We start from the raw sequence: 17,712 nt of genomic DNA, 5'->3' as shown, positions 1-17,712 counted from the left end.
CATGTATATGGAGGTGTTCACTTATGCAAGTATTTAAAAAAAAAAAAAAGAAGTTAGCATAGATTTAATCTAGCACAATTCCTATGTACTTTTATTTTGTGGTGATTGATTCCCATTTACCAGCTCAAAGCCAGTAACTTATAAAGTTCCAGTCAATAAAATAAATAAACATCTTTATTTCAAATTTATTAAAAAATAAAATTAAGAGCAATTTAAGTTACATAATACAATTTTTTACCACATTTAAAAAGATCAAATTAATTTTGAACACATCAAAAACTTTAAAAAGAATATATAAAAGATGTCTTAAAAAAACTTAAAATAAAATGTCATAATTTTTCAGTTAAAAGTGACTAGATTCAAATTTAAAAAATTTGTTAAAAAATTTTTAATTTGAGAATCCTGTATACATTTAATTAAAATTGCAGGTATATAATCTCCATTAAAATCACTGTATCTTCACTGAAGACATTTGAAAAATTCGGCAAGGTGAGCAAGTTGGAATTTTCAGTTAGATTTCCCTTTTTTTTTTACAGTCATGATTAAGTGAAAGCATTTCAGTCTGAGAAGTAGCTAGAAATTGACTCCATAACATCAACAAGCTATTCATAACAATTCAAATATGAGATACAGTACAAATAGTTCACAGACTACACTCTACAATGTCTGGTCCCTGTGATCGTTTGGCGTCACTGCCTTGAGATTCTTTGTATGCATTGAAATGCACTGCTTTCGACAATTATCTTGTCCACCTCCTCCAAAAACGGACCTGCCCAATCTGACACATATCACATGAGTTCTACACCCTTCATTTTATCTATTGAAATCTTCTGACACTTTAAAAATCTTCAATCATCATAACTGCTGGCTTGCTGACATGTTTTTAGCATCAACCAATGGAGTGCAGACCACAGAATCCAGGGACTCCTGGGAGTTCTGTAGCGACTGTAAATAACGGATGCGGTGTTTCTCCACCGCAGGACCCCAATCGTCTGTATGATGGACCAGCTTCTTGATTCGCTGTTAAAAAATTAAATTATTAAAAACACTTCATTAGATGTACATCAAAATTTAAAAAAAGAAAAACAAGTGAAAAGCTGTCAATGTGACAGCAAACTGGGTTTTCTTTTATGTGAACTGTATCCATAATCCATGTCAACCCGTATCCAGTGAAATGGAGTACCCTATATGCAATATTTTGCCAAAAAAAGTTCAAAAGCTGGTATTTTTTTCATAAATTATTGGAAATCAAAATCCTAGCAATATGCACACCTCTGATATATGTACAATTGATCTGCAAAAGAACAACTTCCTATTTTGAAAACTGTAGGAGGAGTTATTCGTACAATGAGGGTACCCTATATGCAATATTTTGCCAAAAAATGACTAAGTTCAAAAGCTGGTATTTTTTCATAAATTATCGGAAATCAAAATCCTAGCAATATGCACACCTCTGATATATGTACAATTGATCTGCAAAAGAACAACTTCGTATCTTGAAAACTGTAGGAGGAGTTATCCGTACAATGAGGGTACCCTTTTGGCAGCCGGCCGCCCACCTGCCCGCCATTTTCACCATTTTAATAACCAGATTTTTCCGTTGGAAAACCCGGTTAAAAAGTCTTCATATCTTACATTAAAGCAATGCACTTTTGCCTTTCAAAGATGAAACTATTGGAGAAATTTTAATCCAACTTTTTGTATAATTCAAATAGTAACCCCTTTATAAATCTTGATAAAATAAAAAGTGACGATGACAGCTTACTTGTACAAAGCTTCCCTTTTCCCCAAGGATTGCGATGATTGCACACACAGGAACAGGAACAATGGAGGCCAGTCCCAGCATCCAACCAAACACGATGGCGCCATCTGGATACTCGTAGTCACCATATGTCACAGGACTAAGTTGGGTAACACTGAACAGCCAAACAAACTGGAAAAGGAACAAACATTGTTTATTTTTTAGTTTTCTTGGCAAATAAATAAGTTTTGCATGACAAATCTTGAAGTTAAGTTAACTTAAGTTAACTTAAAACTAACCCAAAATCTATACAGAGTTGAAAAAGTTTTTGCAATCTAATTAATTTAATGAATGTAAACAAAAATTTGTCATTCTGAACCAGCTCAACTCTAGTAAATTACGTTTGAAGCAGCAGTTTTCCATCTACATGATAATTACACTAATGAGGTTGTATGTGACCAAGGAGAGAGAATTAGGGAGGGGGAGGTGTGGCAACTCACAGTGATGGTGGCAGGTGTGATATACTTCCAGCAAATCTTCCACCACACACCTGGCTGGTAACCAATCATCAGCTCGATGTCCTTGTAAAATCGGTCAGCACCTGTAGAGGGAAAAAGTTCAATGTGAAATCCAAGCCATCCTTAATTTGCACAGACTGACACTCTGTGTGTGTGTGTGAGAGAGAGAGAGAGAGAGAGAGAGAGAGAGAGAGAGAGAGAGAGAGAGAGAGAGAGAGAGAGAGAGAGAGACTGACTGACTGACTGACTTACCATAAATCCAAGCAATAACAACACATTCAGTCAAGGAGAGCAACATCAGAGAGAATGTAGCACAGTACCAGTCCATGATCTGGAGCACGTAGATTCCTCCCTACAAAAGTATTTGCACTGACATTGATAACCTGTATAATTTGTAATTTTATTTTAACCCCCCCCCCCCAAATTTGATAGCTCAGCAAACTCTTAAGTAAAGAAAGCAACCAAGCTGGTTAAAAAGAGGCTAATGTGTTATTTTAATTACAGTCCAACAGCCTCACATAAATCTCCCAATGGGTTTCATTATCCTCGGAACATGTAAATGACAAAAAATGCAGATGCCTCATTTTGGAACAAAAAAGCTTCTTTTACCTTTAAATTTAATTTCTACAGAGATAATTATAGTAGTATCCAGTTTCTTACCTCCATGATACAGGGAATTCCCAGCAGAAATTCGATGAAGCAGAAAAATGCTGTGAACAGGACCTTCCTGTTTTTCAGTAGATGTGGAAATTCATCGACAAATGCACTGGTCATGGTCTCAAACATTCCAAACTATAAAATCGAAAGACAATGACAGTACAAGGAAAGAAACTGAGTAGAGTCTGAAAACATTTGGTTGATGAGAAAGAATTCAGGATAGTTTCTCTCTAACAATCCTTTTGTTTTAAAAACTTTCATTATTAGATTTTAAAAAGAGAAAAGCAGTTTAATTTTTTATTTTGATGAGTGCTCTAACAAGTTCCAGAATGCAAATTGGTGGCGCCCATTACGCCGGTGAATGCTACTTTACAAAATCCTTATTCCTAAAAATCCTGAATTCTTTTTTTTCAAATGAAATCCAAAAATTCCACACACATGTATTTTGGATGAATTTCAGGCAAGACTTAAATGAAGCGATTGGACACCTGTGACCCCTGGGGCTTAGAGAGCGGACAGACAGCCTGAGGGTCAACAGAGCTCCGAATCAGTTCTCATGGCCCCAGCCATCCCAGGGTTCAATGTTTGTCTACTTCCTCTGCAGTTCTTTATCAATTATTGACAAGTTTCCACTGTATGTATGCATTCAATTTTTCATGCTCTTAGAATTTTGTCATTTCTGGATTTTGTACTAACAATATGATAATTCAAACAACTGAAAACAGATAGCACTGCATCAATTGAAAACAGATTTAATTAAGAATAAGGCTTATTAATAGAAGTACAAGACACTGAACCATTTCATTTTCCCAGAGGAAATAAACATTCAATGCATAGTTTTCATAAATCAAGAAAAGAGAGAATGCCAAAATCTTGTAATTTTGGGGGTTTTTTAAAATATTTTTTTCAATATTTAATTTCAATGATCTTTAAAAGAATAATGTCATAATAACTGGAAAATTGGAAATGAATACTGTTTGAAAGGTTGGATTTTACAAAGACCATGCATTGTTTATCATTAATCAGCAAGTACATGTGTGTGAAATTAAGAACAAATCAAAAGATTAAAAGTTCACAAGTGACATTTATTAAATGTTGAAATTGGTTTAACCATTACTTTGAGGAATATTGGGTATTTACAAATTAGAAATAGAAATCTTGTGAACTTTGTGCTTAATTAAACCTACAATGAAATTCAAAGTGTGTTAAACCTTAGTATATGCCTTTAATGCATAAGTCATTTTAGATTTGCTGAAGTTCTTTACCAAATCAGTACGAAAATTAACATATATAGACACCATTTTATGTCCCTCAAACCAAATTTCGTTAATATGATAAAGTTAAAAATGAAATCGCAGCCACTAGTCAAAAGCTTCGTAATTAATTCCTTATGCATACCAGGCATAACAAATATTATTTGGGCTGTTGAAACAAATATTGTCTATTTATCACAGTATGGGACCAGGGTTACCGTGGTGATACAAAGATGTGTTGATCACATGGTCTCCCAGCACCACATTCCCACACTTCCTGGACAAAAAAGAAACATAGCATACAAGCATTTCAAAGTGTCTCACCAAATTCACTTCAATGCTCATAGCCCAAGGGTTTGGTTGTTTTCTAAGAGTATCTTGTTTTACATTCCCACCCCAATATTCCCTGTATTTTTTCTGAATTTGTCCACAATGGGCCACCCCCCTACATGGATGTGTTAGTCATTCTATGACTCAGATGTGGGAAATATTCTTGAAGGGAAGAAATTTTGAAGAAAGTAGATAAAATTCTCAATTACTTTACTGTGTATTTGTGGAACACTGTAAAGAAGCAGCTATGATAGCTAATATATAAAACAGAACTTTCACTGATGTTAAATTAGCCTGGAATGGGGAGCATTTTAAATTAATAAAATTGTCACATCTGAGAAAAACAACCCATCCCTGTTCTAATCTCAGCTTCCACTTACATAAATCTAACAACCACCCATTCATCAAAAATCACAAAACATTCTTGTACACTCTGACAGACTTTTAAAAATAAGTATAACCTCAGCTGCCACTACTCTCACTGCTCTCCAAATTTGTGGAAAAAGAATTGATACATTGTATATGTCAAAATAAAGTCCATAAGCAAAAAAACTACTTCTAATGTCAATGGTGACAAGTATTAATTTTATTTGTTCATGTCTGCTGTCAAATTCGGACTAGAATATGTAATCTGGCTGTCCATGGTAAAAATAATTTGTCATCATATCAGTTAATGTCACTTGGCATGTAAAATTAAATCTATAATTCATTAAAATAGCTTCACTCTCTCCTCACTCTCCCATTAAAAAAACTAAACTTTACCTGTGTACCTTGCTACAGCAAGACTATTCTAGATAATAAAGATAGTTCATTATGTCAAGACAATGTTAAGATTAAAACTAAAGACTCATAAATATGTTGTTCAATTAAATAAAATTCAGAGTTATTCCCCTTGTGATGCGCTTCCCATCTAAATTGATTTGCAGAAAAAAACTGTCTCCTTAAGAACTAAACAACATATTTATGAGTCATACATAACTATTCATTTCCAAATCATTTTATTTTTCATAAAGAACATAAATGATTATTTAAATGATGGATGATTAATGAAGGATGTAAAACGATCTGCTTTTAAAAGCAGTCAAACACCATGAAAACTATGAAAGATGGTGAAAACAGGTGTGCAAGCTTCCATCACAGTTCATTTAGAGGAACCAATAGAAAATTCAACTGAAGTTTTTATCAATTATGTTATAGGTCTTCAAGTAATCAATTTCAATATCCTTTACCAACCCCTCAAGTTTGAACATTTTACTGCGATTATCACAACATCCTCATTCTGTACTTGCACTCCTGTGTTATTCTGTTAGAGGCGTATGTGTCCACAGAAAGCCTGAAACGGCTTTTTGTGAACCAAGATTTTGGATTAGGAACGAATGGTGACACACGCGTCAAATTTAGATAATGATGAAATCATAGTATCTTCATTCATCTAACGTGATTGAGCTCTTACATACAATCTTTCAAGTATCCTTGATTGTTAACAATAATCAACATTATGCATCAAGATCAAACTAGAATGTTTCTTTTGTCCCTCCATTTAGTTTATATTCTGTAGATTATTTTTCATCTTCATCAAACGAGTGTGTCATCATTTGAAGGCATATTTTGTTTTAAGTACACATGCACCAGAACAACATCATACCTGGCTGTCCAGACCGATTGTGAACAACATCAGGAAGAAGAGAACCGCCCACAATGGGGAGATGGGGAGCCTGGCCACTGCCTCGGGGTATGCCACGAAGGTCAGTCCGGGACCTAGAAATATACAGTAACATAAATAAAATCTTCAAATAATGCTAATGTTTGAACAACCATGCGCATACTAGAAGTAAACATAAAATGAATGAACAACCATGTGCATACTAGAAGTAAACATCAAATGAATTAGTTTTTAGATTTGTAATTTGCCATAGCTGTTGACTTCATACAATAGCATTTATTCAGGTCACAGTTAATTTCCCAAAATACAAATTGTTGCTCTTCTTCCGTATAAAACTCTACTAAAGGAAATCTCTACTTTCAAATCAGATAAAGCTGTAGTCAGAGACAAAATATGTACAACAAAATTTAAATCTGCATGGAAACAATCAATGAGAGGTACCCTGAGTGACGACGTTCTTGATGTCAATGCCCGTCTCGTGTGACATGAATCCTAACACAGAGAAGATGACCAGCCCAGCAAACACACTGGTGCCACAGTTAATCAGGGGGACAATCATAGCGTCACGGTAACAGTTGTTGTTGAATTTGTTGTAACTGGCCATGGTGATCAGACCTCCCCACGCCATTCCCACCGAGTAGAAAATCTGGACCGCTGCATCCCCCCAAACCTAGAGACGTTCAGATAAACAATTGTTTTAGATCATGAATATCTGATGGATCATGTAAATTTTGATCAATATCTACTGCACTGTAGTGTCACAAACCTTGAATGTCAGGAGTTTTTCCCACTCGGGCACCAGATAGAAGTAAATCCCTGCCCCTGCCCCGGGGAGAGTTACACCACGGATAAGAAGAATGGTCAGGACCAAGTAGGGGAAGGTGGCCGTCACATATACAACCTACAGAGGTCATTCACATGTTAAAATTCAATCAACAAAAAAATAATATTCACGAGTGCATTTATCTAATTCAAAAACGTTTTTATGTATATTTAGGGTATGACTTCACCTACCCTTCCTGAGGATTTAATTCCTTTACATAAGCAGAGAAATACAACAATCCATGCTATGGCCAAACAAATCAGGAGTTCCCAGCGAATAGTGCCCAAATCCTCGATCCCATCAGTGATTTGTAAAACTTCATTCCTTAAACAAGTCAAATATGATATCTGTATAATGATCAATTCATTTTCAGCAACACCAATATTCAAATAAAGACATCAACATACAATACTTTCTATTTACCAACAGAATGTGTTTTTTGTTTATTCTTTCTTTATGATAACTTTTTATTAATACTGAAAAAATGGTAAAAGATATAACTACAGTACCGATCAGACCCAACCTAACACCAGAGTAAACCCCAACTAATCCCCGGGTTTACTTTTTGGGTTTACTTGGGGTTTACTTTATGAAAATTTGGGTCCACTCGGGTTTTACTTTGGGTTTAATTTGAAATTGCTTTTGAGGTCAGCTGTATGCACTGAAGTGTGAAGCAGACTAGTATTTTGTCTTACCATCCTACTGCCTGTAATTCCTACCCTTTGTATATTCCGAATACACAGATTGCGTCTGCTTTCAGGGGTATACTTTTGACTGGGTTTACTCTCTGTGTCCACTCTGGGTTTACTTTGGGTTTACTCCGAGTCCACTCTAGTAAACCCGAAGTAAACCCAGGGTTTAGTTGGGGTTTACTTTCTGTTAGGATGGGTCTGATCAGTACTGTATAACAATCTTTTAATGACATGACCCAGTTAGTCTGAATTCCTTTTCTTAAAAAATTCTTATAACTGTTACATTTTATACACAAAAGAGACATTGAAATAGGAGTGTGTTTGCTTGAGAGATGAACACTCTTTTAAATAAAATACTGAAAGGGGCTCCTTACTGCCAAAATTCTTCACTTGCTGTGACCTTGTTTGTCAAGTTGACCAAATCGGATTTAGAGGTATTACTTGTTCCCCCAACAAAAGCCACCGTTACATCAGAGAGGTTGAGGAGACTTGTCGTATTTACGTTGTATCCAATCGTCCCATTGGCTGTGGCATTGTCCACTTGGGTCAGATTAATTTCCCCGCGGATGTAGCACTTTTCCGTGTTCCAGGAATTGCCACAAGTGCTCCATGGTAACACTGCTTTGAAGGAGTGATATAGGAAGTAGATGGTCCATGTTATGATGATGTTGTAGTACACACACACAATACCAGAGATTATGATCATGCCATAGCCAACACCTGAAATAAAGCAAAAAAAATTCATGTTTTTCCCTACTTCTTGATGTACGGTACATGAACAATTTATAGTAGAGAGATCGTATTTCTAATCATACAAATGAACTTCTAACTTGAACAGACTTATTTCTAGACATATTGAAAGATTCAAACATTTCAAATTCTTAAAAATTTATATCAACATCAATCTTTTCCACTTAATTGTTACACATCATTCACTCCACAGGGACGTTTTATTTTTTTGGGAAACTAGATTTAAAAGGTTTTGTAAAATGGTTATTTATAAGGCTTCCTATTTTGCAATTTGTATGCAATGTTTCAATATAAATATCTTTGTAGTCTGTTAAATAATTTCCTTCTTTGATCCACCTAAACATCAAATCTGTGGGAGGGTGAGTGTGTTAATTTCCCCTTCAAAATCTATTTGTTTAAATCTCTTCAATTATGCATGTGAGTATTCCCAACTTCCTCAGTTTTATCTGATTGTGACTCTGCATGCTAATTTTTTGGTATTTTCATCCCCCCTTTAATTCTGGGAAAAAACCCAATCTTTACAACACAAAACAGGCAGCTTCTGATAGTCTTTTACAACTCTCTTGACGCAAAGCTCTAAAATTAGACTCCCATTAACTAATAATAGCATTATAGAAGGTCAACAGAAGTCCATTCCAACCAATGAGCAGTTTTTATTCATCATCTCCCTCCCTCCATAAACTGACCTGACACTTATGACACAACACTTTTCGCTAACCTAGGGGGTCAGTAAATAATTTCCTAGGGAGTGTTTCTCCTTGTCCAAAGGCAATTATCTGACAGTTATTATGCAGGTTCAGGAGTGAGATAATTAATTCCCCTGGTGGGAGACTGGCTGGCTATCTATCCTACCAGTCAGCCCTGACAGCTGACATCTACTACCTAAAGGGAGAAAGGGTCCCCTGTAACATTTGTTGTTTTATATTACAGCATTAACTCTACCTTTTGTTAAATATTCATTCAGAATGTTTTTGGAAATTCATAACTTTTGGCCTTTAAATTATTGTAAAGTAGCTGGGCTAACCATGGAATAGTGCCAATTACTGTTTGGGAGTATTGATCTCTGTCTTTCATATCAAGGAGATCAACAAAGAATTATATACTAGCTACTGTAAGATTGGTACTGTACTATAAGCACTAATATTCAGAGGCTTTACCCTTTAACCTTGGCAAACATGCATGAACTCAGTAAAAATGGAGAGAAACTTTTCCATGAATCTCACCTTTAATTTAATCTCTCAGTGAGGTACTAGTATGGCTACGCAGCCCAGAGGCTTGATGCAAAAGAGATTACTAACCCTTGAAGAGCGGTGAAATTTTCCAAACAGTAATTGGGCTCAGACTGGCAAACTGTCCATAACTGATCTCCAAGAAGAACAATGGAACCCCACACAGAAACAGGAATATCACATAGGGGATCAAAAAGGCACCTGAAAATAGATCAGAAATGTATGATTAAGAAAAGAGCACATAAGATAAATAAACTTTACACCCCTTATATTCCAAATAATTAAACATATTTTTAAGCACTGAGATATAATTGTTTTCTTACCTCCTCCACTTTGATAACACAGATAGGGAAACCTCCATATATTGCCAAGCCCCACGGCAAACCCAACGCAAGACAATAGGAAGTCCAAACGGCCGGACCAATTTCCTCGACCCACATTTTCATCCCCACTCTCTAAACTACTCTGACTGCTACCAGCTGAAGAAGATTCCGTTTCCTCCAATGCTAGCTGTAAAGGGGTTACATGTCATGATGTCATAAATGTCTTTTTAAAATTACATTTCATAAATTCTTTTATGCCCACCCCCACCCCCCTCCTAAATCGCCTTAACTGCATGGTTGATTCATATCAAAATTAGGCATAACAAATGGTGTCTGTAAAATACTTCATGGATACAAGAAAATATTTATTGATCCACTTGCACCGAACAATTGTTGGCAATTAACCAAGAGGTTGCATAGCATATCAAATTTAATGTTAAAAACCACTTTACGCAAGACACTGCAGATGTCTTCTATGCTAAATTCTATAGGTACTACTTGTAACGATATTGTCAGCGAGGCGAAGAAAACATCTATAAAACTGTAAATTCTAAGAAAATACTCCTTTAAAACAACAATATCGAATAAATTATCGTAATGAGGGAATATTTTCAGACTATACAAGAAAAAAAGATGCCCAGAAAAAAATCGATAAATCATCAACATCAGCAAATATTTTGTATTAAAACAAACTAAACACGAACCTCTTTTTCTTTTAGATACTCCTGATTATCAGTAAATACATTTTTCTCTGAAACACTCATTATTATTTTTCAGTTTAAAGGAGCGCCAAGAAACACGTGTGCTTTCCTTCCTCGCTCACCAACTATAGCTCAACGAAATCGATCTCCTTTATTCACTCGCCGGGAAAATTTCCGCTACGTCACAGACTTTGAGAGCACGTGTGCGAGTGTGAGGTATTCAACATGTAGAATTTTACATTTTTATTTATAATAATTAAATGACAGTATTATACAATTTTTTTGTATTTGCGCATACATGTGCGAATCTCGGAAGAGATTGTGGGGGGTATTTTTTCTGGACATAAGTAGTGGACGAGTAAAAACATGGATATGTCCGTCTGTATAAATACTTGGGGGAATGAGGGAGTTAGTATTTTGATAAATTAATTTTATTTCAGATGTACAAGAAAAAAAAGAAATTATATTTAACATGAATCAATTATGTGATATGATTGCATGACCATTACACACAGTGTTGTACATATGCAAGAGACTTACTAATTCCTCTTACCTTATATCATTATGTCTCCATCACTACTATGCAACAATTTACATCTTGAAGTATAAATTGTCAATTGACAATTGTTTTATTTAGACAAAAGATCTTGAGTTTTTACCAAATTGTATCTTTTAGACTTAATCATGATGACACTCTGCAATAACATCTCTCAGTCACCTCACTGCTATGGAATTTTTTCTCCTGCCTCCCCTTCACTGGTTAAAGATTAAAACCTGACTCACCTTGTTGCGAAAAATGACTCGACTGGCACCTCACTGCTAGAAAATTTACTTATAAGTATATCCACCTCAAAGCTAGGGAACCTTACTGCTAAGTTAACCTCTGTTACCTCATTGCTACGGCTTGTGAATGAACCTGTCTCTAATCTCCTCATGGCTAGAACTATTAATATGAAACTCTTTGTTTTTATCTATAATGGATTGAAAATGAACCCCCATCTTCACATCAAGGATAGCTCTGTATCCACCTTACTGCTAGAGTTAGCCACTGTTACCTCAGTGTCTCCTCTGTCTCCACCTCATGGCTAGAGAATGAACCTCCATCGTCAGAATGAACCTCCATTTTCACCTCATGGCTAGAGAATGAACCTCCATCGTCAGAATGAACCTCCATTTTCACCTAATGGCTAGAGAATGAACATTAATCTTCACCTCATGGCTAGAGAAGGAACTTCCATCTACAACTTATAGCTAGAGAATGAACCTCACTATTCACCTCATAGCTAGAGAATGAACCTCCATCCTCAACTCATGACTAGAGAATGAACCTCCATTGTTAGAATGAATCTCCATGTTTGCCTTATGGCTAGAGAATGAACATTAATCTTCACCTCATAGCTAGAGAATGAACCTCACTCTTCACCTCATTGCTAGAGAATGAAATTCCATCTACACCTCATAGCTAGAGAATGAACCTCGATCCTCACATCATAACTAGAGAATGAACCTCCATTTACACCCTTCACCTTATGAATAAAATATGAAGCTCACTCTTAACCCTATGGTTAGAGAATGAACCTCCATCATTAGAATGAACCTTGATTTTTACCTTATGGCTAGAGAATGAACCCCACTCTTCACCTCATAGCTAGAAAATGAACCTCCATCCTCACCTCATGACTAGACTAAAAAACTCTCTGTTTTTATCTATAATGGATTGAAAATGAACCCCCATCTTCACATCAAGGATAGCTCTGTATCCACCTTACTGCTAGAGTTAGCCACTGTTACCTCAGTGTCTCCTCTGTCTCCACCTCATGGCTAGAGAATGAACCTCCATCGTCAGAATGAACCTCCTTTTTCACCTTATAGCTAGAGCATGAACATTAATCTTCACCTCATGGTTAGAGAAAGAGCATCCATCCTTTCCTGATGGCTAGAGAATGAACCTCTATCTTTCCATCTTCACTTCATTTCTAGAAACTTAACTTTAATCTTTATCTCATGGCTAGTGAATGAACCTCGATCTTCATCCCATAAATTTAGAGAATGAACCTCCGTCCTCACCTCATTGCTATAGAAGGGGCCTGCATCTTCATCTAACGACTAGTGAATGAACCTCTATCTTTAACATATGGCTAGAGAATGAACCTTCATCTTTATCTCATGGCCAAAATATTAACCTTTGTCTTCATCTCATGGCTAGAAAATAAACCCGTCTTCACCTTACGGCTAGAGTCAATGAACCATGGTTTTTTACTCATGGAGAGAGGGAAAATGAACCTTTGTTCTCCACCTCATGGCTGGAAAATAATCCTTTGTTTTTATTTCATGGTTCTAGCTGTTTACATCTCATTGCTAGAGGATAACCTCTAGATATACTTTGCTTTTAGAGAGTTACTATCTATTATCTCAGTGGTGCTGCTATTGTATGACCCTAACTTCAATCCCATGTAGCTAAAGAATGATCCTCTGTCTTTATGTCATGCCTAGAGAATGAAACTCTGTCTACACCACATCTGAATAGATTATCAACATCTCTCACCATCTCACAGTTGGTAAAACATGACACTAAATATGTTTCATTCTTCCTTTATATCTTCCTACAAGGAGAAAACCTCCAACTTTTCATTGCTGCTCTAACAATTGATGACTTTTCCTTTATTTTAATGCATCTTGAGAGCACAAAGCTTAGTTGCCATAGGCGATAACCCAAATGTCGCTGGTGTAAGCACCGCTGTGGTCATTTGGTGTTCTGAGCTGTGACCTGAGACAAGGCACTTTATCTGAGTGAGTAGTATATTGTCTCAGTCCACCCAGCTGAAATTGACAATTAATGCATCTTGAAGAGTAAATTTTAATTTACCAAGCATTTTCTCCCTAGTAATGAAACTTTTGACTTCTTATATCACCTTTTCAGTGTACCATAACTCATCACCTTAGTTATAATGATATACTATAGTGATCCTATGTAAACAGCGCTAGGTCTTATAAATTTTAATACAGTTCATTTCAAGTTATTCTTTGGTATCATTAAACCTCAGTTACACCAAACATGAAACCTCTAGCTGTTCCAACTCCTCAAAGGCAAGGTATCAACAACAAATGGAGCTGAATTTAAGAAGTACAACTGTTACCCAAGTGAGTGATAAGACCCACAGGCCTCTTTTAAATGACTGTTTAAATCAAGTTTGCCTTATTAAAGCAAAGCAACCAAGATCATTCTGCTACTCTATTTGTTGACCTAAAGATGAACTTATTGATTTGTTTTATTAAATTGCCTGAATGATCGACTCATGGATTGAATGCCTCAATGAACTTAAGCTGGAAAATGATGGGTTTTTTGGTTTATTTGTGTATGTACATGCATCTGTATTAAGCTAGTATAAAAATTGCAATCACCTATTTTTGTACAATGTTCATGTACAAGAGTAATTATATACATTATTCATTCAACAACGCTTTATACATATATGTATCAACAAACACAAAATTGAAATTAAAACCCCCCATAACTGTCTTATTTCCTCAAGTGAACATCCTTTCTTCAGAGTTAATGCATTAAAACCTGGGTTAATTCCAAACTGAGGCTCTTGACCTGCAACCAAAGTTCAGTGGTGGCAGAAGGGTAAGGAACTTATGTCTGTAAGCAACAGGTGCCTGTACTAATAGACCAACACAGCAATATCATTCACAAACAAAAACATCAGCACTTAGACCGTCCTTCACATATATATAAATAACATTTATTTTCTGACTATTGAGAGGGAAGACAATTAATTGGGCTCTGACATATATGTGTATGAATATACGCATCAGTTGGTATTTCATATCTGAACCGAGTTTAATTCTTCATCTAACCTTCAAGCTATCTACCGGTATTCTTGAAGAAATCATCATTTAAGTATACAGTTAACATTACCCACTTCCAAGTGAACTTTTCATTCCATGTGATAATGATGGATCATTGCTGTAACCCATGCCAATGCAAAAACTGTTGTAGGATACAAAATGTGTTCTTGCATGGCTTATTCCTTTAATTAAACTCAGCATATGAAAAGGCATTTTACAATTCACAATGTTTGATTGATGTGCAGGCTAGTTAAAGGCACCCCTCTTTATATCCAAAGTCAAAAGAATGAAAATTTTTGGCATCTTGCCAATATGTGAACATACATTATGAAATAAATGTAATTATATTTTTTTTTTGAGAGGGAGATATAAAAAATGAAATATTCAACCTCTTGGATATGATCTTATTAAACCATCCTGGGCAATATCTTCAAGACAGACATTTCTCTACTGATAACATTGAAAGTTTACATAATCTATTTTTTTGTTGAGATTTTATATTACATTGATTTTAAAACATTACTCTCTTTCTGCTGTTTTTGATTGGTCCGATGAATTACCATTAATGTTTATAGTCATCTAATATCTGTCTTATTCTGGATCTCAAATTCATTCATCTTCTCAAATACCGGTATTAAAAAAAAAAGATACAGTACTGCGTAAATACAAATTATCAAAGCCTGTTAGATCCAAGAGATTGAAGATAGCTTCCTATTAAAATATGAAAGCATCCAACAAGGAGCATCCAATGATTCTCAATTTTCATATTAAAAAACTCCCGATATGCAGATATCAATTTTATCCCCAAGACATTATTGGAATGCTATGTGGAGAAATTAAGACAATTATAATGGCAACCATGATTCATAGCAAAAGGACAAGATACCTCATTACCTGTATGACCATGACCTTTTATAATTACCTGAGCAAGGTCAGTGATACATATGAAATGGACCTACACACTTTAATCCAGAAAAACTCATGATAACAGATTAATTATACAGAGTCTAATATTTTTCTTTTTTCAACAACAAAAACTCAAAAAATTGATATAAGAAAAACTGAAAATGGGTGGTAAATCTACATCTTTGGACAAACTTTCTCCAGAAGTAACAAAAAAAAACCCTCAACAATTTTATTCACTTTTTCTTTCATAACTTTAATGTCTAACACATATTGTTCAGCATAAAGCATAAACTTCCCCAACCCAGGTTATACTTGAACAACTTTGGTAGACATTGAGTCCATATGTTAATTGAATAACTTGTAAGCCTGATATATAAAAAAAAACCCAAAACTTAAATCAAATGAAAGAAAGAAAACATATGTAACTGTTTTAAGTATTCTTCATTGAAAACAGAAATAAATGTAAAAGAAATAAGACAGCTTTGCATCAAGGAATGGTTTATAATTTTTCCCGTCATTTTTTAGAGACTAGCTAACACAACACGTGATTGTCAGACTGCAGTTACATAATTTGACATAAACAAGACAGGTATTTCTGTTCTGTCAACCTTACACATTGTTATAATATATATTACTAGCAAATGGGCTTTAATCACAACAAAGGTTTGATGTGCTAAAGTACAGGTGTTGATTTGGATATATCAAATAGCTCTATATGTTGTCAGCATCATAATATTTATCATTTCTCATGTCACATTGGTATTTAATTACTGTGTTAATCTATAAATTCCATATTGTGTGTTGAATTTTGAATTCCATCTTTCATGTCAAAACATGATTTTAATACTGATCAATGTTGAAAACTTGACACATACATACTGCAAATAATATCATATTGAAAAATATTTTTCAATAACATTCAGTTATTGCCACAACAAAAAATATGGTAAATCAAAAGAAAGTTAAGACTTACATAATCTCAAATAATTGCTAACTCATATCAAATTAAATCTACCAGTATTCATGATGCAAATAACACATGATTGTTCGAAACAAATTAGTAAGAATGCATTGCCATTTCCAGTTATGTGGGTGACTGCATGATCCATGTAACGTATTATAAATCTTTCTATATAACATGATACATATGATGTTCTGAGGTAATTTGCAATATGCTTCAGCTTGTAAGCATGTTTATTAAAGGTTGTTTATTCACAGAAGTCCATAATCTCCTTCCATGGGGTTGTACAGTCTTGGACCGAATCCATGCATGTGTCCATAACCCCCATGATGCATCATTGCCGCCGCTAAAATAGAAAAAAATTGCCGCTATGTAAAACTGACAAATAATTTGAAATATGTGTAATATTTACATTCACTGAGCTCTAGAAAAACTGACAGGGCTGAAATATACATGATCCAGTTCTAACCAGTTTATTGGTCGGTTGAAACCTTCAGCAGGCTAAAAACAATTTCACAGACTGTAGGAAATATTCAAGTTGATGCCCCAGACTCTAATTCCCATGTAAGAATAATTGGCTATTTCTTCTATCTAACGTATTGATGTACATTAACAATTTTGTTAAAAGAAAAAAGTAAATATAAACAATAAAATGCTTTCTTTGATGATTCATGCAGGTTATGAAGGTAGAAATCATTGCAGAATAAAATTACATCACATGCTTATACATGTACCAGTTATGTATTTCCTCTCCAATATTGCGACCTTAGTTACTGCATAAATCACGAACAAAAATATATCATTGATAAATCAAAGCATTCCATTATCACAAACTTTTACATTTCAGCTATTTAACTCAAAAAGGAGGGGGTTGGGGGTATAAAAGCTGCAATCAACTGGATTTACCCTAAACACTTCGGATTAAACACAAAAAGCCCACATGAAGGGTAACAAACCTGCTATAACCATATCTTCATTTCTGCTGTTTCTTATATTGTGCCCAGATGGAGGCAAGGTCATAGGTTGATCTGAAACCAGGAAGAAGAAAAACATTCAAACATACATGAATGTACAGTCTGTGCATTTAAAAAACCTTTTTTTCTCTTGCCATAATCAAAATTAGTCTCAATCTGATATAAGCAAAGCGCAAACCTGGTATATTAATTTCTATGATTAATTTTTGATACAACATTGATCAATGTTGAGAAGTTTCAAGACTCAGTTGTTACAAATTTATTTTGTTAGAATTTGTGTTGACTCAAATTTTAATTATTTCATAAACGAAACAATATCAAAAAAGATTTTAAAACATG

General features: G+C 34.9%; 1 protein-coding gene across 1 annotated transcript; it reads right to left on the bottom strand.

Moving 5' to 3' along the window:
• Positions 1 to 181: 181 nt before the first annotated feature.
• On the bottom strand, positions 182 to 10,843 carry LOC105319178 (sodium- and chloride-dependent glycine transporter 1). The gene is made up of 13 exons (XM_011416591.4): positions 10,684 to 10,843; positions 9,980 to 10,166; positions 9,726 to 9,857; positions 8,052 to 8,397; positions 7,177 to 7,309; positions 6,929 to 7,063; positions 6,604 to 6,832; positions 6,145 to 6,257; positions 2,920 to 3,051; positions 2,512 to 2,611; positions 2,242 to 2,342; positions 1,766 to 1,933; positions 182 to 1,020 (listed from the first exon to the last, which is right to left on the bottom strand). The coding sequence occupies exons 1-13, from the start codon at positions 10,741 to 10,743 to the stop codon at positions 856 to 858; spliced, it is 2,001 nt and encodes a 666-aa protein (XP_011414893.3). The 5' UTR covers positions 10,744 to 10,843; the 3' UTR covers positions 182 to 855.
• Positions 10,844 to 17,712: the final 6,869 nt, after the last annotated feature.

This window comes from Magallana gigas, chromosome 2 (genome assembly GCF_963853765.1).
Source record: "Magallana gigas chromosome 2, xbMagGiga1.1, whole genome shotgun sequence".
Taxonomy (NCBI): Eukaryota; Metazoa; Mollusca; class Bivalvia; order Ostreida; family Ostreidae; genus Magallana; species Magallana gigas.
The sequence above is the reverse complement of the archived record's forward strand: the minus strand, read 5'-3'. Positions and strand labels throughout refer to the sequence as shown.